We start from the raw sequence: 22,183 nt of genomic DNA on the forward strand, positions 1-22,183 counted from the left end.
CTTTTATGGCAGTTATTGTGGCAGTTCCCACATGTGGGGCTCATATTCCATCTTCTTGACAGAACGCTGTCTCACTTACGATGGAGAGAGGAGCATCGTTGTGTTTGTCACGGGTCTCCAGGGAAATTAACTTTACCACCTTTTTTGTAGTTTAGTCTTTTCCTATTTTCTCCTCTAATTACAAAGCTTTTCTTCTCGTTTTCTTAATTGACTTTGTGAAAGTTTTACTCTATCATTTGACTTGTGGGCATATTACCCGTTGCCATCAAATCGATTCTGACTCAATATTAGGAGACATTAAAATATGTAATTCAAAAACTTCTTCTCCCCGCAAACAGCTCATTAGTTAGACCAAGTGCTTGAATGACTGTGTCTAAAAACAGTTTCGCGTTTTTGCTGGAAAGTTTAAAAGTAAGATTTTGTACGAACCCGGTCCTCCACGTGTCTCAGGTGGGTGCCTCATGAGTGAGGTGAAAATGACCTTTCATGGGGTCAGAGTTGAGTGAGTTTTGTTGGCACAAGAGTGACATCACTGGTTGTTGAGCAGACATGGGTCAGAGCTCACACTGTGGCCCTGGCATCTTTGCCATGGCTGGTGGTGGCAAAGATGAGGCCCCACCACTGGCCTTCTGCAGGCTTCACAGCTCCGGCCTGGCTTTGGCAGCGAGAGCCCAAAGAGCCCGTCTCTAATGCTCCCATGGACCCTGTGGAGGTGCGCACAGCCTCTCCCCAGAGGTTAGGCAGGGACCCCTGGGTGCCCAAGGAAACCACTGCTGAGAAAGGCAGAGTCACATCCTCAGAGAGAACAGAGCCTACTATGTGAATGAAGTAAGAGCCGGGTACATTTTTAAGAAAAGGAATATTCAGAGCACAGTAAAGGACTTGGAAAATAGACAGTGTAAAAGCAGAAAGTCCAGTAGAAGGGCTGGAAGGAGAAGTAGAGGAAACCCAGCAGAGAGATAACCAGACAGGAAAGGTGAGGTGGCTGAGCAGCTCTGGAGCCACCCCTCCTCCGGCCAGCAGTGCCTTGGAGGCCGAAGCTCATTCACACACTGGGCACCACCCTCTGCCCTGTGGTTTCACAGCAGGACAGGACACATCCTGGGAAACAGTTGGAAGCTGGAGCTGATGGACCACTCAGGACAGGTGGTTGTGGACTGGCTGCCCTATTCGTTGTGGCAGAGGAACAGCTGCTACCTTTGTGGCTCTGAATGGGCCATCCACACCAGCATTTAAAACCAGAGGCACAGCTGTCATGAGAAGGAGTTTTCAGAGGAATTCTCAGCAGTCTGCCACATGCTAAAACAATGCTGCTGCTGGCCTCGGAGCGATAACAGGCTGCAGTGGTCCCAGGCCCGGTGGTGGCCCATGGGATGTTCATACCCCAGTGAGCTGCTTATCACCATTGGTGGCGTGAGCCCTGCTGGCCCCCCTAAAGGGCTCTGATTCTTTGTCCCCACTGTATGAGGCCCAAGTCTTGTCTGAAAAGACTCAGGCCTTGCCCTGGGCCGCCCAGATGGTCTCGATCAAGAGGGCCCTTCAGTGATGCCAGAGCCTCTTAACAGCATTCCTGCTGTCACCTTGCTCAGCTTTTGAGGGCAGCGCCTTTGTAGCCTCCCTCAGCACAAGTAGCCAGTTCACTTCTCAGTAATGACATTTATTAGCACTATTGTGTTCTTAAATACAGACTCACACTGCCCAAATCAACACTGAATGCCATTAAAAAAAAATAAATAGTGCATGCAAAAAGGTTAGGAATTGAACACAGCTGAAAGGCATAGAAGGAGGCCTTCCTTCCTGGAGACCCTCCGTGGCCTGTCTTCCCAGGTTAGCTGATGTTAGGCCCCTGGGAAGATGCCTGTTTGGAGGAATTATTGACAGCCAGATGCTCTTTTACCTAGAATGCTTGCTCCCTGTCCATCTGCTCTTTGTGTCATTAAACACCCTGCTAATGGTGTTCTCGTGGCCCCCTAACCATTTCTCCTGTTTACTTTGGTTTTTCTGAGTTCTTGGGAAACGTATGTGTATGTGAAATTACGGATGGCGGTCTTAAACAAATCTCTCTATATAATTGTTTCTCCATTTCTCTGGATCATGGATTGAATTGTGTCCCCCAAAAATGTGTGTCAACTTGGCTAGTCCACATTTCCAGTATTGTGTGATTATCCACCATTTTATCATCTGATGTGATTTTCCTTTGTGTTATAAATCTTACCTCTATGATGTTAATGAGGTGGGAGTGGCAGTTACGTCAATGAGGCAAGACTCAATCTATAAGATCAGGTTGTGTTTTAAGTCAGTCTCTTTTGAGATATAAAAGAGAGAAGAGAGCAGAGAGACACAGGGACCTCATACCACCAAGAAAGAGAGCCAGAAGAACAGCGTGTCCTTTAGACCTGGGGTCCCTGTGCTGAGAAGCTCCTAGGCCAGGGGAAGACTGGTGACAAGGACCTTCCTCCAGAGCCAACAGAGAGAGAAAGTCTTCCCCTGGAGCTGGTACCCTGAGTTCAGACTTGTAGCCTCCTAGACTGTGAGAAAATACATTTCTTGTTGTTAAAGCCATGCACTTGGGGTATTTCTGTTACAGCGGCACTGGATGACTGAGACAGAATCTGGTACCCAGAGTGGGGTGCTGCTCTAGCAGATACCTAAAATGGAGAAGTGGTTTCAAAACTGGGAGTAGACAGAGGCTGGAAGAGTTTTAAAGTACCTCATAGTAAAAACCTAGATTGCCTTGAAGAGACTGTTGGTGGAATTACGGACGTCAAAGACAATTCTGGTGAGAACATAGAAGGAATGAGGAGAGCTGTCTTACTGGAGACAGTATAGGTGGCGAGAAGCAGTGGCAGAGAAGCGGCAGCCGCAGAGAAAGGCAGCCGCAGAACCGGGAGACCAGTGTGAGACAGCACCGGGGCCAGCTCTCAGAGCGAGAGAGCTCAGTGCCTTTGCACAGGAGGCTTTCTGGCGGAATGGGGTGCCTTCGGGTACTGAGCAGTGGAGCTAGGCATGCCGCCCCACAGAGCAAGACAGCTGAGTGTCTTCCAGCCGAAGTTTACTGGGAGTGGGGTACTTCCAGGCACTTATTGGTGGAGCTGAACAGCTTTGGAACACTTGCCCCAGCAGGGTGGTGCAGCCTGAGGGGCCAAGGAACCAGGAAGCAGAAGCTGAAGAGATAAGAAACACAGGAAGCAGAGCTGCCTCAGTCTCAAAGGGTGGAGCCATGGCCACAGGAGCTTCTACGGGTGGGGCCACAGCCTCGTGGGTTTCAAAGAATCAGATCTTCACCAGCTCAGTTCTAGAGCGTGAGGCTGCCATTCACAAGTGCCAGTGGAATGAGGCCAGATCTGCTGCCCAAAGCTGAGGTGGCAGAAGAGTGGGGCCTCCTGGGGCCGAGAGGGTAGGGTCGACACTCAAATGGACTCGGAGAATGAAGCTGCTCAAAGCCAAGGGAGCAGAGTTGCCATTCCAGTGGGCCTGGAAGGTGGAGCTGAAGCCCAGAGCCAAAGGAGGGCCTCCATTCAGAATCCAGACAGTGTGGCCAAAACTCCGAGTCTGGAGAGCCAAGGCCATTACCTAAATGGTCTCAGAGAACAGAGGATTAATTTTAAGCTTTGAGAGCTAATGTAATGTGTTCTCCCAACTTGTTGGTGGCTGTTATCCTTTCTTTCCCTCCAGTTTCTCTCATTTGCAATGGAAATGTCCAGCTTTGCCTGTTCCACCATTGTATTTTGGGAGCAGTAACTTGTATTCTAAATTTCATAGATTAAGAGGAATTTTTGGATTTTGGAGTCCAATTAAGATTTTTGCTACAGTATGATGGGGTGAATATGTTTTACATGTGGCAAGGACTGAATTTTGGGAGGCCAAAAGTTGGAATGTCATGGATTGAATCACGTCCCCCCAAAGCGTGTGTGAACGTGGTTAGTCCTTAATTCCCAGTGATTGTCCACCATTTTGTCATATGATGAGATTTTCCTAAGTGTTGTAAATTTTACTTCGGATGTTAATAAGGTGGGATTAGCAGCAGTTATGTCAATGAGGCAGGACTCAATCTAAAGATTAGGTTGTGTCTTAAGTCAGTCTCTTTTGAGACAAAAGACAAAAGCAAACAGAGAGACGTTGGGACCTCATATCACCAAGACAGAAGAGCCAGAAGAACAGCGTGTCCTGTGGACCTGGGGTCCCTGGGCTGAGAAGCTCCTAGGTCAGGGGAAGATTGATGACAAGAACCTTCCTCCAGAGCCAGCAGAGAGAAAAAGCCTTCCGCTGGAGCTGGCACCCTGAATTCAAACTTCTCGCCTCCTAGACTGTGAGAGAATAAATTTCTGTTTGTTTTAGCCATCCACTTGTAGCAGCACTAGATAACTAAGACAGTCTGTGAATTGGTCTGCTTTCCATTCCAAAACTAGAAAGTTAAAAATACAAGATGAGGGATGACCCAGTGTGTGTTCTAACCTGAATAGAGTAGTCCCATCACACTGTTCTTTAATCCATTCCTTCCTGGAAGCCAGGCACAGAACTTGTCATAAAACCTCATCGAGCTTCTCTTAATAAATATATTCTGTTAGAGTTACTTCAAGAGAGTCCTCATTAAGAGAGTCATTCTTCATTACTTACATGTGTGCGGTACAGAGGGGATGGTGACTAGACGGCATCAGGCAGGGGTGTGAGGAGCAGTGAGCGCCACAGCGCGGCGGTCACACGGGACAAGGAGAGGGTCGGTCTGCATCTGCTTCCTGGGAGAGTGTCCCTTATTCCTCCTTCCCTCTCCCTACTTCTACCTCTTTCCTCTCTTTTTCTGTGAAAAAAGGAATGCAGAATAAGTAGTAGGAGTGTGTTAGATTTCCAGAGAATGCTGCCTGTGGACTTGAGCACTTCAGCCAGGGAGAGGCTCACGGAAAACTCACTACTGTGCTGCGTGAAAGAAGCCGAATCCCATTCCTATGAAATGTGCTCTCCCCGTCTCAAAAAAAAACCCAAACCCATTGCTGTCAAGTCGATCCCAGCCCTTCACAACCCGATAGGACAGAGTAGAACCACCCCGTAGGATTTCCAGGGCTATAATCTTTGCCGAAGCTGATCACCAGGTCTTACTCCCGTGCAGTGGCTGGTGAGTTCAAACCACTGAACCTTGGATTAGCAGCTGAGTACTTAACTACTGCGCCACCAGGGCTCCTTAATCTCAATAAAGCTGTTCTTAAAAACAAACTTATTTATACCTTCTGTTGGTCATGGCATCCGGCATAGCGTGTTCATACAACCTTCAGAACAGTCTCTTCTCTAAGGAGATGAACAGTAGCTTCCCTTCCTCCAAACACCGGCAGGTCCACGGGGGAAGGAACGCACAGTATAGTCACTGTTGAAAGAAGAATGTATTCCTTTGAAGATTCATTTAGATATGTAGACAGTTTAGAGGAAAGAGGATTTTTTGTTAGTGAATATAATATATTCAGCAAATGTTTTAAAGTAGATGTCCCTCAGTTTTCTCTTGTGCAAGAAGGGGAGAATAATACCTGCATCAGGAAGCTGTTCTGAGGATTCATTGCAGCACACTATGTAAAGCAGGTGCCGTACCTGGCCCAGTCGGCACTAATAGCTGGAGGCTGCTGTCATCACCGCCTGCCCAGTATCGCTGAGGTCACTGCCCTCTGTAGTTGTGATAGGCCGGATGGGTATAACTTAGCAAGTCCATTTTTTATTTTTCCAATTGGTTCACTTTGTGTAGATTTTATTGAGGTATATATAACACACGTTCAGAGAAGTGCACAAATCCTAAGTGTTCATTTTTACAAAATGAACACACTTGCAACCAGCACTCAGGTAAGAAACATTACCAATCCCCCCAGAGGCCCCACCTGGCCTCTCCCAACCTCTTCTCTTTCCTTGCTGCCCAGAGCCAGCCACCACCTTAACCTTCAGCAATGCTGTTCGATAGAACATTCTGTGATGATAGAAATGTTTTATACTGTGCCGTCCAATATGGTAGCCACTAGCCACATGTTGAAATGTGACTAGTGTGACTAAGGTACTAAATTCTTCATTTTATTTAAACTTAAATGCAAGTAGCCATATGTGGGTAGGGACTGCCATACTGGACAGCGAAGCACGAAAAGCACAGATTAGTTTTGCCTGTTTTTACATATATATGTATACAGTCTGGAAAGCCTGGTGACATAATGGTTAAAGTGCTACAGCTGCCAACCAAAAGGTCAGCAGTTCAAATCCACCAGGCGCTCCTTGGAAACTGTTTGGGGCAGTTCTACTCTGTTCTGTAGGGTCGCTGTGAGTCAGAATCGACTCGACGGCAGTGGGTTGTGTTACGGGTATATAGTCAGCTCTCCGTATCTGTGAGTTCTGCATCAGTGGATTCAACCAACCATGGGTTGAAAATATTCGGGAAAAAAAAACTTAAGGGCCTGGGCACAATGCAGAGGGCAGTATAAAACAAGACGGGATTTGACTGAGGAACAGTACATGGCTGTGAAGGAAGAAGCTCCCAGGGGGACAGAGGCAGCCGTGCCCCGACACAATTTGGACAAGTGAGGACACTAGGAATGGGGTCGCCTGACATAGGATCTAGCAGAGCATGTTTGCGGCAGAGGTCTTGGGTCCGCAAGGAGAGAACAACGTTGCCAGGCCCAGAACATAGCACTCTGCACCATGCATGTGCAGGTCCTATGTCACCAGGACCTCCTATGTGAAAGACCCTGGCTTGGAGAGCAGCCTGCAGCAGGAGGGCCCAGATGCAGCTGCCCTTCAAAGTGCCTTCTTTGATCCAGTGCTTCAGGCATCCACCCTCACTTGGTCTGTCCATTGGTATTCCACTTCATGGCGAAACAGTGTTCATTCCTGTGCTGTGTTGTTTAAAAAAAAAAAGCTATGCCATTTTGTACAAGGGACTTGAGTATCTGAAGATTTTAGTATCCTCAGGGGATCCAGGAACCAATCCCCTGTGGATACCGAGGGGCGATTGTGTGTGTGCATGTGGGTGTGTGTGTGTATTTTTAACATGTAGGTTCAGATCACACATTCCCTGCTTTAACATGCGTGTACGAATGTGATTCGCGGCCTTCTCAGGGTATCACATCCAGAGGCACACGGTGTCCAGCTCCACTTCCTGGTGGTTAATTAGATTATCCGGTTAAGATTTTGTTTGGTTGTTCCACTGTAGAGCTAGTATTTTTTTTCTTGCCCCTTGCAACTGAAAGGAGTCTGTGGGAGATACTTTAAGACAATGCAGATATCCTCTTCCTGACCAAAAGTTCCTCCCTAGACATAGTTATCTGTTGATGACCTGTTGTAGAACCATCCACTGCCATGGTTCCCCCTGTATTTACCAGTCATCAGGCGACTTTCTATTTATGATCGGCATGGAATCATGGATTCTTGTTTTCCCCCAGTGATTTATAATCTATCACTGTCTTTAAATTTTGTGCTCCAGTTGTCCCAAATTTGGTCAGTGGAAGCCCCTTCTAGGTGACACCTTGTTTGTGATGTACCCTCATCATTTTTTGAGAACTCCCTTAGTTTCTGGCTCATCTTGTACCTTCCCTGCCCCAACCCTGGAATCAGTCATTTCTCTGAGGAGCCCTGGTTCCGTAATTTGGGATGTAAATTCACTCCTGCCTTCCCCGATTCTGTATTTTTGTCTCCCTTCTACATTGATACTTCTGGCTCCTAGCGCCATCAGCACATTCTTATTTGCTTAACCCTGTGATACACCCAAAATAATGTTAGAATTGCTTTGGCCATACTACTACAGAAAACAAGCCTATGGTGAAGAGTTTAGGATCTCTTTGCATTCTCCCCTACCCCACTCTCAGCCTCCACATGCACACATGTCAAATTCTGTGTTCATAAGTTACTTGGACTTGTTTGCCTCCCTCCCTCCTCCATTGTTTCGTATTATTCACTTAAGATATTGTCGGAATCATTGGTTTCGGTCAGTTTCCCATTTTAGGTACCCTCTTACCATCTTTGTGATTTAATTTTATTTTTTAAATACGGAGGACATTAACACACTTATAAAGAATCTTAACTGTCCAAATTTATACTCAGAGAAGTATCACTCCCTTATCCCGCCTCATTCCCACTACCTTTTATGAGTAACTAGTTCATGATCTCCTGATTTATTCTTTGTGTGTGTATGAGAGAGAGATAAGCAAATATGGTTTCCTATTATTTCTTATGCAGAAGGTAGCATACTAAATATGTAGTTTTACATTTTGCTTTTTCACTTCATAATGTATCCTAGAAATTATTCCACATCAGCTCATAGAGCTCTTCATCTTTTTTTTTTAGACATAGCACTCGATTATATGTAAATGTTGTTGTTAGGTGCCATCAAGTCGCCTCTGACTCAGTGACCCTATGTACAGCAGACCATATATATAACCGAACAAAATGCTGCCAGGTCCTGTGCCATCCTCACAATCGTTGTGCTTGAGCACATTGTTGCAGCCACTGTGTCAGCCCATCTCATTGAGGATCCTCCTCTTTTTTGCTGTCCCTCCACTTTACCAAGCATGATGTCCTCCAGGGACTGATCCCTCCTGATAACATGTCCAAAGTATGTGAGATGAAGTCTCGCCATCCTCCCTTCTAAGGAGCATTCTGGCTGTACTTCTTTCAAGACAGATTCGTGTTATATGTAAATACCCTGGTTTATTTAACCAATCTTTTATGGGTAGACATTTAGGTAGGTTTTTTGCAATGATAAAGAGTGCAGTAATGATTAACCTTGTGCATATGTACAACATTTCTGTATTGTTGATGTATCTTTAGGATAAATACCTAGAAATGGGATTGCTCAGTCAAAAGATAAAATGCATATGTGGTTTTATTAGATGTTGCTAATTTCTTCCATAAGGATCGTACCTTGTTGTATTCCCACCAGCACTGTATGAAGGTGCCTGTTGGTATGCAGCTTCACCAACAGAATGTATTTTCAAACTTGTGAATTTTTGCCAATGGGTTAATGGATAGGAGATGTTATACAGTTGTAGTTTTTCTTTTTTCCTTTCTTATGAAAGTGAGCATTGTTTTTATATGTTTGTGTGTATGCTTGTGTGACTTGTCTGTTTCATTTCTTTTGCCCCATTTTCTAAAGGATATTTGACTTTTTTTAATTCAGTTTTTTTTAAAAAAAAAATTTGTCCTTTATCTGTGATATAGTTGCAGATATTTTTCCTGGTTCATCATTTGCTTTTTGACTTCATTTATGGTGTTTTTTGCTGTCAGATTAAACAACTTTTTTTATGTAACCAAATTTATTGATCTTTCCTTAGATCTGGAGTTTGAGTCATAGTTACCAACATTTCTTGTACTAGTTTCGTGTTTTCATTCATACATAGTTTCATTTTTTATATATGGATCTCTGATCTGAGGTTTGTTCTTATGTATATCATATGAAGTATGGATCTAATATTATATTTAAATCTCTCTCCAGCTGTCCTAACAATTATTTATTTAAGACTATATTTGCCCCAATGATTTGAGATTCCATCTTTATCATGTACTTAATTTCTTTATGCAGCCAGTTTGTTTCTAGATATTCTGTTGTCTTTCTATCTCTTCATGCACCAGTACCATATTTCTTTAATTATGGAGGCTTTGAAATCATATAGGACTAGCCCCCCAACATAGTTTTTTCTCATCAGTGTTTTTCTAGCTGTTTTCATATGAACTTCAGTATCAACTTATCTGGCTCCAAAAAACAGCCCCTTTTTTAAAAAATCTGTTGCTCTCTCTCAGTGTATAAATTTAGATCTTTTTTTAATTCCTGGAAAGCTTTCTTGGTTTATATGGGGCCCTGGTGGTTCAGTAGTTAAGAGTTATGGCATGCTATGGCTGCTAACCAGAAAGTTGGCAGTTCAAATCCACCAGCTGCTCCTTGAATCCATATGGATTATAATTTTAAATATTAGTTCTGTTTCATTGTTTTGATTTCTTCTTCAGGGACTCCAGTTATGTATATGTTGGATCTTCTTTGTCTTCAATTTCCATCTTCCACCACAAAACTTTATCTCATTTTTATTCTTTTAGTGCTTTTCCTGCCTTCAGTGCTTTTCATTAAATTTTCATTTGAATCTACTCTCCTTTGAGCATTTTATAATTTAGTCTTCATTTCTGATAAGATTTTTTCTTCTGTTTTTCCCTGAGTTAAATCAACTCTCATTTCATTCCATTTCTTCTTGGTTTTGTCTGTTTATGTTCTTAGTTTTTGTTTTCCTCATTCATTGTGGGGTTTTTGTTTTGTTTGTTTTTCATATTCCTGAATGCTTACTTGAGGATATTTATTTAAGTTTGAAGCATTGTATTACAGTTTTCTTTTGCTTTGTGGCCTTTTTTCTTAAGAATTTTCATCTTTTGCTCACATTTGTGAGAATCATCCATATTGTTAGAAGTAGTTGGTAGTTTAATTCTTTCGTTGCAACGTGGTATTTATCACACAAGTCTAACCCAGTTTATTTATCTACTGTCCTGAAGGTGCGTATTTGGATTGTTTCCACTTTCTGGCTCTTGTGAGTAGTGCTGCTAGGAACACACTTGTACGTGTCTTTTGGAACAACTTCCTTTGTTTTTAAAGTAAAGTTTGTTCCCTTTCATACTTCTTCATCTTATAAGTGGATTCCACCAGTAAGGAGTAGTAGTTCCTTTAAGTCTGCTCCCACCCTGCTCAGCGGTTGGTAGTACAAATATTGATTACATGTGGATCGTGTTTAATCTGCTTTTTAAGACATCTGCTTTCTGTGCACATTTCGGAACAGCAAAGAACAGCAGTTAAGACAACAGGCCTTAGTGAGACTGACTTGTGTTTACTTTCCTGCTCTACCACTTGCTGCCGTGTAACTTCAGGCAGATTACTCAGCTTCTTAAGCCTCCGTGTCCTCATCTATAAATTGCCGTTCTTTGGGTATGTGGTGGTTTGTCAGCCTGCTGTGGTCTTGCCCCAAATCTTTACATGACTCCTTTAGTTCATCAGTCTCTGCGCCAGTGTCACTTCCTGACAGTAACCACCATCCACCACACTGTAGCGTGCTGCCTTGTTTCATATGTCTTCACAGTTCTCCATAGTACTTACCCTGTAGATTGTACTGCATTCTACCACCTGGACTCACACTGCATATTTATTTATCTGCATGTTCACTTCCTGACACCTCAGCTAGTTTGCAAGCTTTGCGACGTCAGGGGCAGCGTTGTGGTAGATGCAGGGTCGAGGACAGTGGCTGGCACAGAGGAGATGCTCAGTAAACACTTGTTGGGTCGGGGGAATGTAGGAATAATAGGTGCCTTGTCGGGTTAATTGGGGATAAATGAGTTCCTGACACACAATAATAAGTGGTGCTGGTGGTGGGTGCTACTGCCAGACCAGACTGAATCAGCGTGCGGAGACGTCCTCTCCTGGGTTGTTGTAGCTGTTAACGCAGTAATAGTAGCACTTTCTTATCTGCTCCACCACTAATTACAGGCTTTAACTTAACCTCATGGGTTGCACGGAAATGGTTAATTTGTGTATTTATTTTACTAACAGAGACATTAAACCTGACAATGTCCTTTTGGATGTGAATGGTCATATTCGCCTGGCCGACTTTGGATCATGTTTGAAGATGAATGATGATGGAACTGTATGTATATTTGTTGGAGATTTTCCATTTGGTTTTGGGCTTTGCTTGCAATAACAAGGGGCTTAAAATTTCTGTTTGAAATACAATTAACAAACCATGTTTATTAACGTGAATTAAAAAGATGAATCCATTTGCTAGACAGCTGACATTTTCTATTTGGGAATTTTTTTTTTTAAGTTTAAAAACATCTTTAGTGCCTTTTATGTTTACAAAAGTAATACATATGCCTTCTAACATGGGAAGTTTTCAGGTCCCTCACCCGTAGGCATCTAAGAGCGTGCCAACCCCACAGTGAGTTGTGTCAGGCAGCTCGCGTGTCCTTTCTCACAGTACCCGTGTAGGCTGGGCAGGTGGGCAGACCCTAACTGTGTGGCTGCATTTCTTATTTTGGGGAAGAGTGGTAGCAGGTGACTTCCTATCAGTGTTTTCTCTCTATGGGTGTTGTGGGCCTAGAGGCAGGGGTCTTGGACACTCAGAGTATGATGAAAGCCGGGTGACACTCTCATGGTAAAACACAAGGAGGGCTCCTGGATTCACTGGATCCACATTCATGGTCAGAGACCAGCGCTGTGGTCGAGTGGCCTGAGGCATGGCCGCCCCAGCTGCGCTCAGAGTCCAGCTCAGCAGCTCCCACCAGTGACAGGCTCCATGGTATTAGGGAGTTTTTCAGTTCTCTGCTGTGGCAGCTGTTGAGGCAGTAATCTTCCATGTTAGGGAGCGTTTTCTTTAAAACCTTTCACTGCCATAAAGTCTAACGAAAAGTGCTTCTCCAGAAAAAAGCAATTCCTTCCATTCTTATGAGCAGGTTTTCAAGAGGTAGTATTTTAAAAGACCCCATAAAACTAGCATCAGTTAACAATGTTTTGAAAGAAGTGACTGAAGTGATTACTCTCTTTCTACAAAGCCAGCCTGCCTGGCTGTTAAAAGTCTTTACCACACACTGACAAGTTGATATGTTTACACAGCCGTCAGGCCTAGTCACCGAATGTCTATAATCATGGCTGTGGTCTGAGCTGGAGCCCTGGCTACCTGCTTCCCACCTAGGTTCTTAAAACCTTTCTTAACATCCATATCACTACCACCCTGTGTAATATTTGACCTGTGTCACAGTGCTGCACTTCTGGTTGTCTGTAATCCACAGGGAGGCTCCTGCAGGCTGGGCCAGCCTGTGGGAACAAGAGGCTAGGCACAGGTGTGGGCATGGGCTCTGCTGACCCCTCCAACTGAGCATCCACAACACCCGCGACCATGGCTGCTGCTCTGTCCCTGGGTACCTCTGCCCAGAGTTACCAAGGCTGAGTTTGGTCTCGGTTGCGTAGGCCCTCTGTGACTGTTGTCTCTGGTCCTCCCTGACCCTCAGTCTTGTAGACTCGGAAACCTCAGGGGTGGCCCCATGTTGTCCATGTGCCCTGCGACCACCTGCCGGGTGTGCTGCTCCTGTGCATTTACCCCACCTAGGGGCCTGCTCCATGGGAGCCTGATTATCACGGCTGGAGGCAGAGCCAGGTGCTCAGTAAAGGTGTCCACTGGGCCCCTGGGTCTCCTGCCACCAGACCAGATGGACATCTGCTCCTTGAATACCCCAGCCTCTGTGGTCATGGTTGTGCCCTTACGAGCCCAGCTCTTGCCAATGCAGCTTTCTGTAGCAGGGCTGCTGCACTCAGCAGCACCTGCTATGGAGGCAGCCTGGGAGCTGCCCTGCCCCTTCTGGGGTCCGTAGTGCACCTTAGTTGACGTTGGATTTGAGCTCACGGAGGCTGCCTCACTCCTCTTCACACACCTTCCCCAGTTGGACCCCTCAGACAAGAACCCATGACCACACCTGTCTTGGCCTCTATTTCCATCGAGGAAACAGCTAAGCACCCAGCTGTGCCTAGCCCTGCTTCCAGATATTCCACCTGGGGAGACAGAGTGGACTGTGGGTTAGCAGCATCCACACCATGGGGAGCCTGCTAAAAAGGAAGCAGCTGTGGTGACCCAGAACCTCCGTTTCAGCAAGAGCCCCTTGGGCCCCACACAGGCGACAGTCTGGCAAGGGCTGGTCTGGACGCACGTGGTCCCCACACCACCCTTGGAGCAGCCAAGAGCGGCTGGGAAACACTGACCGCTGTGAGAGATTGCTGCCTGGCGACGTGGTGTGGCATTTGGGCCTCAAAAGATGGGGGGTGCAGGAGAGCCATGTGTATTCTGGAACTGATAGCGTTTAGTACTACAGGACAATACGCGTTTGTGTTGAGTTTTGAATTATTAAGTTTTTAAGTTATGATCACTGGCCATTTTTATCCCATGATGGTTTCATTTTCTGGTGCCCCTGTTTTAGAGAAGGTAGTTAATGTGGAGTTAAAGGTGTATGAGGATCTCCCTAAACCCAGCTTTCTCTCCCAGGTCCAGTCCTCCGTGGCCGTGGGCACGCCCGACTACATCTCCCCGGAGATCCTGCAGGCCATGGAGGACGGCATGGGCAAGTACGGCCCCGAGTGCGACTGGTGGTCCCTGGGGGTCTGCATGTACGAGATGCTCTACGGAGAGACACCCTTCTATGCTGAGTCGCTTGTGGAGACCTACGGAAAGATCATGAACCATGAAGTAAGACACTGCATTCCCATGGCCCGTTTCTCCCAGTGCCCAAACATAGGCCTGGGATAAAGAGAGCAGCAAGCCTGGAGGGAGGAAGAGGGCCCGGAGAGGGTGAGGGTGCTTAGGCAAGGCATGTGGCACTCAGGATGGGCAGTTGGGCGATTTGGGAGAGACTCAGGTAGGATCTACCCAAGCTGCAGACATGGCAGATGTGGCATGAGAAAAGGGAAGCAGCAAGGTGGTTTCTGGTTTGGGGCGATGGTGTTCACCGAGCCCAGGGTCCCTGGAGGAGAAGGGGCTTCGGTGGAGGCAGGGCTGGGGAGGGAGGCCTGGGCGGCCTGTGGTAGGGGCCAGGTAGGCAGGTGGGCCTGTGGATCTGGGTTTGTCAGGTGCCAACTCAGATTCTCAAGCTGCTCTCCCACAAGTCACTGTCACTAACTGGTCACAGGGCTCAGCAGAGCAGTCCTTACCCTCTGGACCCCATGTCCTTTCCTCTCTTTTCTTTTTCCTCTCCCAGCTATTCATTTTTCACTTTGACTTTGCCTTCGTTTTCTTTCCTTTGTTTTCCTTCATTTTCTATTTCCCTTTTTTGTCATCTTTCTTTTTCTGTATTCTCATTACTTGGGTCTGCCTTTCTAATGCCATCTCCTCCCTATTTATCGGTATGCTTCCAGCATCTCCTTTCCTGGCCTGCTCTGCGCCCCCTTCCCACACACATACCCCAGGAACCTGGCCGCGGGCCTGCCCCCTAGCTACTCTCCAGCTGATGGCTCGTGGAGGGAACAGAGCAACACTAGATGTGGTAAATGGTTTCTACCTAGCTCAAAGTCAAAGCAAAAGTTACACTTCAAAATTTTTTCCCAAAGTGGGAGTGTGTTTTTCGTTTATAAATTAACGTATGCATCTTATAAAATGCAGTCAACAGAAGCGCATACAGTAGCTGGTGGGAGTCATCTCCGTCCACTCCTCAGTGATAAATGCTGGGTAACAGGGGCTCGATGCTGGGAGCACGCGCTTCCCCAGGCTCCCGAGTAGCCCGCCAGGAGGCTCATTGTGCAGCAGCTCATTTAGTCTCCACCCGTCCCCTGAAGACCCCGGAAGGTGGTGCTGCTGCTCGTTTCCCTTTTCAAGATGGAACGGTGAGGTCTGGAGATGGAGGAACACAGGCAATGAGGGGCACACAGGCTCTGCACACAGGCCCACAAGCCAAGCTGGGTGTCTGTGTGTGTGGGTGTAAGTAAGTGGCATCACCCTACATAGACCAGTTGCCATTGACTCAACTCTGACTCATGGAGACTCCATGTATGTCAGAGTAGAACTGTGTTCTGCCAGGTGTTCAGTGGCTGATATTTCAGAAGTGGATTGCCAGGCTTTTCTTCTGAGGGGCTTTTGGGTGGACTCGAACCTCCAGTCTTCCGGTTAGCAGCTGAGTGTGTTCACCGTTGACCACCCAGAGACTCCCACACTTCATACAGTCAGACTTGTTTGGCCAGTATATTTTTGACATCTTCCCATGTCAGCACACTGAAATGTTCTGTCCCGTGTGTGTCCACGTGTGCGTACACACATGCACACACACCATACCTTTTATTACCAAGTCCCTTTTTGAAAGATATTTAGGCAATTTGCGTTTTTCTTGGTTAAAATATAACGTTATGAACGTGTTATGTTTTCTGTTTTTGAGTATTTCCATAGATTACGTTTCTAGATGTAGAATTGTCGCAGATATTGGTGAAGTGCCCTCTGCCAGGGCTTTGCCGGTTTACATTTCCCCAAGAGCGTTTTGTCAGCAGCCTGCCCCTTGGATGGTGAATGTTTATTATTGTTTTAATTTATATGCAGTGTGGTAACAAGTCTGCCGTGAATAAGCCCTATAAGCCTAATAATTTTGTTTGCCCTTCTGAATTTCTGAATTCATTAGCTCTGGTTTGCATTTAGTTACCATGAAATAAAAAAATGACTGTTGCCTTGGAGCAACAGTAAAACCTGCCAAAGTGGGAACCTGTGTAAGGTGGAAACCTGTCAGCAAAAGAAAACAAATATTTTCCACTAATAGAAAGCAGTAGAAAAGTGGTAAGACTACACCCTGTCAAAGGGGGAAAACTTACAAGCCCTGGACTAACAAGGCTCTGGTTCTTACACGTTTCACTGCATTATTTCCACTTTATTGTCTGGAATGTCTGTACAGCTTAGGTTTTTCTGAGTAAGTCTCAACTTTTCACTGTTTTCTGCCCTCAGGAGCGATTCCAGTTCCCTTCCCACGTCACGGACGTATCTGAAGAAGCAAAAGACCTCATTCAGAGACTCATCTGCAGCAGAGAGCGCCGCCTGGGGCAGAATGGGATAGAGGATTTCAAAAAGCACGCCTTTTTTGAAGGTCTAAATTGGGAAAACATACGAAACCTAGAAGCACCTTACATTCCAGACGTTAGCAGCCCTTCTGACACGTCCAACTTCGACGTGGACGACGATGTACTGAGGAACACCGTGAGTGTAAAAGCCATCTGCCTCTCAGCATCGCTTCACAGCGGGGCCAAGAATCTCAGGTTGTGTTGAAGGGCTTGCTTATCAGGATAGTGAAGCTTAGAGTAGTAGTGATTTTTTTTTTAAATCAGGCAATTGTCTAAAGGAAGTGCCCCTGCTGTTCTAACCCTCACCATGGTCCTAAATGTCCCTTTAGAAATGATGGACCACTCGGTGTCAGGAAAATTGAGTTACATGGCTCTTGTTTTAGAGCATCAGAAATGCATTTGCTTTTATTTTCGTGGTGTTCTCTACTTACCATACTAGATTCACTGCAGCTCTGTCGTGGGGCCTGGCTTCTCTCTGGCTGTCCAGCCTGCTGCTCACAGTCTTACCCCACATAGGAGAGCGTGTTGCATCTTTCAACCATCTTACGCCTCCGGTGTCTGGATTTCTGTTCCTTTATACATCAGGAGTTCAAGAGTGACAGTGATGGTGTGCGGATTTTGAGTCTTTCCGCTGACATTGTGGATCATGGATTTTCCAAATTGGTTTGGCCCAGGGGCTCATTTGTTGCTCTGCTCTGCTCTGGCAAGGCTGATGTAGACGGCTGGCTTAGATGTAGTAGTTAGCACCTTGGGCCCGGTAGAATTTTGCACACATGTTGTAAAATTATTTTGGCCTCATCAGACCCAACCTTTTTAGTACAAACCTGTGGCTTGGTTTAGGGGTAGAGAAACTGAGGGGTAATCAAGTGCAAGAATCTTCCCTATTGCTCCTTACCTTGGAGAATTTCTCCTACTAAAGGAGCCCCATTTGCTGAACATTTTGTTCTTAAGTGACCTTGGGAAAACTATTGGCTCTTTAACAGCCTCAAAGTGGAAGAGGTTCTTTTTTGTGTGTGTGTGCTTTAAGTGAGAGTTGACAAACCAAGTCAGTCTCTCATACAAAGACTTATATGCACCTTGCTATATATACTACTAGTTGCTCTCCCTCTAAGGAGACAGCACACTCCTTTCCTCCACTCTCTATTTTCGTGTCCATTCAGCCAGATTCTGACCCCCTCTGCCCTCTCATCTCCTCTCCAGACAGGAGCTGCGCACATTGTCTCCATGTGTCTAGTTGATCCAAGAAGCTCACTCTTCACCAGTATCATTTTCTATCCCATAGTGCAATCCAAACCCTTTCTGAAGATTTGGCTTTGGGAATGGTTGCTGTCTTGGGCTAACAGAAGGTCTGGGGACCATGATCTCTGGGGACCTTCTAGTCTCAGTCAGACCATTAACTCTGGTCTTTTTATGAGAATTTGAGGTCTGCATCCCACTGCTTTTCTGCTCCCTCAGGGGTTCTCTGTTGTGTTCCCTGTCACGGCAGTCGTCAGTTATAGCTGGGCACCATCTAGTTCTTCTGGTCTCAGGCTGATGTAGTCTCTGATTTATGTGGCTCTCTCTGTCTCTTGGGCACATAATTACCTCGTGTCTTTGGTGTTCTTCATTGTCCTTTGCTCCAGGTGGTTTGAGACCAATCGATACATCTTAGATGGAACAGAGGTTCTTAAGGAGAAACTAGCAAGCGCCCCTTGTAGCTCGTTAACAGCATTGTCTCTTTTACACTTCAAACTTGACTTGATGGCTCCATGTTCAGAACAAGAGCAGAACTTGAGAAAAGACCAAGAAAGTGTTATGTGGAAAGGACTTTTCCCAGACTCTAAAGAACTTCTGTGCCAAAATGGCCCAGATAGATTGTAAATCTGGATTTGTTTTGAATAAAGAAGGATCCTGAAAAATAGAGTTGGGAGAAACTTGTCTAAGACAGTCTGACCTTGGGTTCCAAATCTCTCCCCCGTGCACTGGGCCTCTGTTTCAAACCAGGAACCTGAGTGTTGCCAGACCTCCGGCCCGTGTTTGTCCCAGCGACTTCACCCTGGTCCGTGGTATTAGTCTCTGCACAGGATTTTGTTGAGTTGTGGCTTCTGTGGCTTAAAAAATGTTTGCGTATCACTAACCTGTTTTAGGTTTGGCCTTACGCCACTGTCATCATCAGAATCGGTGTGTTTACCCTCTTAATTGCGTGTACATTCAGCCGTAGAGCCAGGAGTGAAGAGTACAAAGATCTGCCTGCGCTAAGCTCGCATGCAGATGACGCCATGGAATCAACATTCTAGAAAGCCACACGGTTCTCCCTGGCACATTCTTTTTTTTAATTGTATGTTAAGTGAATGTTTACAATTCAGGTCAGCTTCTTGTACAAACACTTACACACACATTGTTATGTGACCCTACTTGGCTCTCCCTGCAATGTGACAGCACACTCCTCCTCTCGACCCTGTATTCCTGAGCCCGTTCAGCCAGCTCCTGTGTCCCCCGCCTTCTCATCTCCCCTCCAGACAGGAGCTGCCCACATAGTCTCATGGATCTACTTGAGCTAAGAACAAGAACCACACTCCTCAGCAGCATTATTTTCTGTCTTATAATCCAGTCTAACCTTTGTCTGAAGAGTTGGCTTCAGAAATGGTTTTAGTTTGGAGCTAACAGAGAGGCTAGGGCCCACAACCTCTGGGGTCCCTCCAGTCTCAGACCATTAAGTCTGGTCTTTTTACTAGAATTCGAGGTCTGCATCCCACTGTTCTCCTGCTCCATCAGGGATTCTCTTTTGTGTTCCCCGTCAGGGGAGTCATTGGTGGTATCCCTGGCACACACTTGACAGTCATGTTTTATAACACCCTTTCCCCGTTTTTCCCCTCGTTTGTTTGAACGTGGAGTTCACGTATGTTGTGTGTGTTCTTGTGCAGGAAATATTACCTCCTGGGTCTCATACAGGCTTTTCTGGATTGCATTTGCCGTTCATTGGTTTTACATTCACAACGGAAAGGTAAGTCCAGATATATCACTCCGTGTGCGTGCATGCTCGTGTTGGGGATCGTGGAGGGCCTTGTTCATGGAAGTCGGGGATGGTGGTTTCATCCCCTAAAAAGGCAAACCTGGTGCCTGCATGGGATCACTTGGAGTCAGCAGACTGCTTCTGTAAAGAGCAGGTGGTAATGGGCTTTGCGGCTGCTTATGGTCTACCCTGTATTATTATTGGGGCCCTGGTGGCAAAGTGGTTAAGAGCTTGGCTGCTAACCAGAAGGTTGGCAGTTTGAATCTACCAGCTGCTCCTTGGAAACCCTATGGGGCAGCTCTACTCTGACATACAGGGTCACTATGAGTCAGAAATGACTTGACAGCAGTGGGTTTGGTTTTGTTTTTTATATTATTATTATTTCTTCTGATTTCTTCTTCCCCTTCGAATATTAAAAAGTCAACCATTCTTAGGTTGTGGACTGTACGCAGCAGGCTGTGGGTTGCAGTTTGCCTGTTCTGACTTATGGGGGCATCAGCGTTGCCAAGATTGGTTGGTAGGAGAGTCAGTGGCCACGGCCACCAGCCCTTGGTTCTTGGTCATGCTCGGCAAGAGCCATCTCCCCTGACAGCACTGTGCTTGGCTGTGTAAGAATGTTTGCATCCTCTTGGTAGGTCCCATTCGTGGAGCTGGAGTGCAATCCATGGCAGGCATTTTGCCTGTTGTCCTTGATCTCAAATGGGCCTCGTGGCACAGTGGTGCTTCCTGGGGTGGCCATATGGGGCCCAGGGGAGAGGCGTTAGGAAGAAAGGCTGGTGAAATAGAACACTACTTCCAGAGTGCATGATGGACCGTCACAGAATTTGACTGATGATGTCTTCCGGCACTGGTACCGGAGCCAATGAGAATGTCTTCAGCAGAGGTGATACTTCTGCTTGAGCTTGTAGACAGTTTTTTCTCGTGTGAGATAACCAGGGCTGAGCAGCACTTAAGCCAAAGCGATGGCTGATAGTGCCTAGCCTACAGGAAGCTTTGTAGGCTGCAGTAGGCTTACAGATTTATTGTCCCCAGCACAGAGGCCCTTGACCTTCCTGGTGCCCCTGCTCACAGGGGTGCTCATCAGACACCCCAGGGCTCCCTCCCATGACAGCCCCTGCAGTGCTGAAGGGACAGCGCCCAGGCCTTGGCCGGGTTCTGTCATTTGGACGTAAACGTATACGCACGTGCTCAGCACCTTCAGTGGACTCCATGGAGGAACTCAGAAGACTCTGCTCAGGTCATTGTCACACAGAAAGCTGAGCAGAGCTAACTCTGGTGAAACGGTCTAATACTGAGTGTGGCCACAGGGTGCATCTGTAAGCCAGCTGGTCCCTGGTGAGTAGCTAAGCTGTGCTTCTCAGTGCCGGCATCTGGAGGGACCCTAAGGGTTCCTGAGTCCACAGGTAAAGAAGGGGCCCCCCAAAGAGTTGGAAGAGCTGTCCCCTGATCACTCAGGTGGCCCACACTGTTCTGGCTGCCTTCGGTTGTCCTCGGGCTGGGGCCGGGCCAGTGAGTGAGGGGCCCTCCTGCTGTCCACCAGCACAGCTCGTTACCGAAGGAGCCTCTTGTTCTTGCATATCTAGGGGAGCGTAGGTGATGATTCAGAAGTTAAGTTCCCCGCCTTAGCAGAAGCGTCTTCTTTTGACCAGCGCTGAAGGAGCCTCCTCCTCAGTCCCCTGTTGATCGTCTAGTCATTTGCAGTAAGGAAAGTCTTGTCTAATTTTGGCGCCATAAGCAATGCCATCTATCCACAGGTATTTTTGTTTGCCAATTTAAAAAGACTGGCTCTCGCCCCGGGAGGTGTTTAATGCTAGTGAACTCACAACACGTTGGCAGTGGAGTGACCAGCCTGTTGCCCTGTCTTGCAGCTCCTTCTCAGACCGCGGCTCTCTGAAGAGCATGATGCAGTCCAGCACCCTGAGCAAGGACGAGGACGTGCAGCGCGGCCTGGAGAACAGCCTGCAGATCGAGGCTTACGAGAGGAGGATCCGGAGGCTGGAACAGGAGAAGCTGGAGCTGAGCAGGAAGCTGCAAGGTGGGTGGGCCGGCTCTTGGGGACGCACCGGCCACCACACCATGGCTTGCACTCAAGTTGGTGTCTCTCTCACCCCTAGAGTCCACACAGACTGTCCAGTCCCTTCACAGCTCAGCTCGAGCCTTGGGAAGCTCCAACCGAGACAAAGAAATCAAAAGGCTAAATGAGGAAATCGAGCGTCTGAAGAACAAAATAGCAGGTGAGGGTTCTAGAATGTAGCCAGTTCATTTCTGTTCTCGGGTGTTAATCTATTCAGAGGAAACTTTGAGAGTTCTTTCCATAAGGTGGAAAAGAAAAGCTTCAGCAAGCCTATTTACAGCTCTGGTATTTTGTCAACATGTTTTGAATAATTTTCTCCACCTTGATTGATTCTAATATAATTTTGTAGTTACCGGCTAGAATCAGTCAATACCTAGTATTCTATCCCTAAAACTCTTAGGATAGTTTGCATTTCTCTCTTAGTTTTTCTCTTGGCAGCTTTGTGAGGAAATTGCTGTACTTAATTTCTGTCTTTCTCTAAACTCTGCCCACTTTGCAGTATTTTAGGTGCTAGATTTGTTGGGACCATTCTTTTGTGGCCCCGTGGTTATCAAAGCTTCCT

General features: G+C 46.5%; 1 protein-coding gene across 3 annotated transcripts in view; it reads left to right on the forward strand.

The window, feature by feature from the left end:
- Positions 1-22,183, forward strand: part of CDC42BPB (CDC42 binding protein kinase beta) — a 135,620-nt gene that overhangs the window by 76,894 nt on the left and 36,543 nt on the right. For all 3 annotated transcript variants that reach the window (XM_064292930.1, XM_064292931.1, XM_064292932.1), the window contains exons 6-11: positions 11,534-11,627; positions 14,013-14,213; positions 16,443-16,691; positions 19,459-19,538; positions 21,416-21,582; positions 21,662-21,781. In XM_064292930.1, coding sequence (XP_064149000.1) covers positions 11,534-11,627; positions 14,013-14,213; positions 16,443-16,691; positions 19,459-19,538; positions 21,416-21,582; positions 21,662-21,781 — 911 coding nt within the window. The remainder of the gene's footprint in view (positions 1-11,533; positions 11,628-14,012; positions 14,214-16,442; positions 16,692-19,458; positions 19,539-21,415; positions 21,583-21,661; positions 21,782-22,183) is intronic.

The sequence above is a fragment of the Loxodonta africana genome, chromosome 10 (assembly GCF_030014295.1).
Source record: "Loxodonta africana isolate mLoxAfr1 chromosome 10, mLoxAfr1.hap2, whole genome shotgun sequence".
NCBI classification, from domain to species: domain Eukaryota; kingdom Metazoa; phylum Chordata; class Mammalia; order Proboscidea; family Elephantidae; genus Loxodonta; species Loxodonta africana.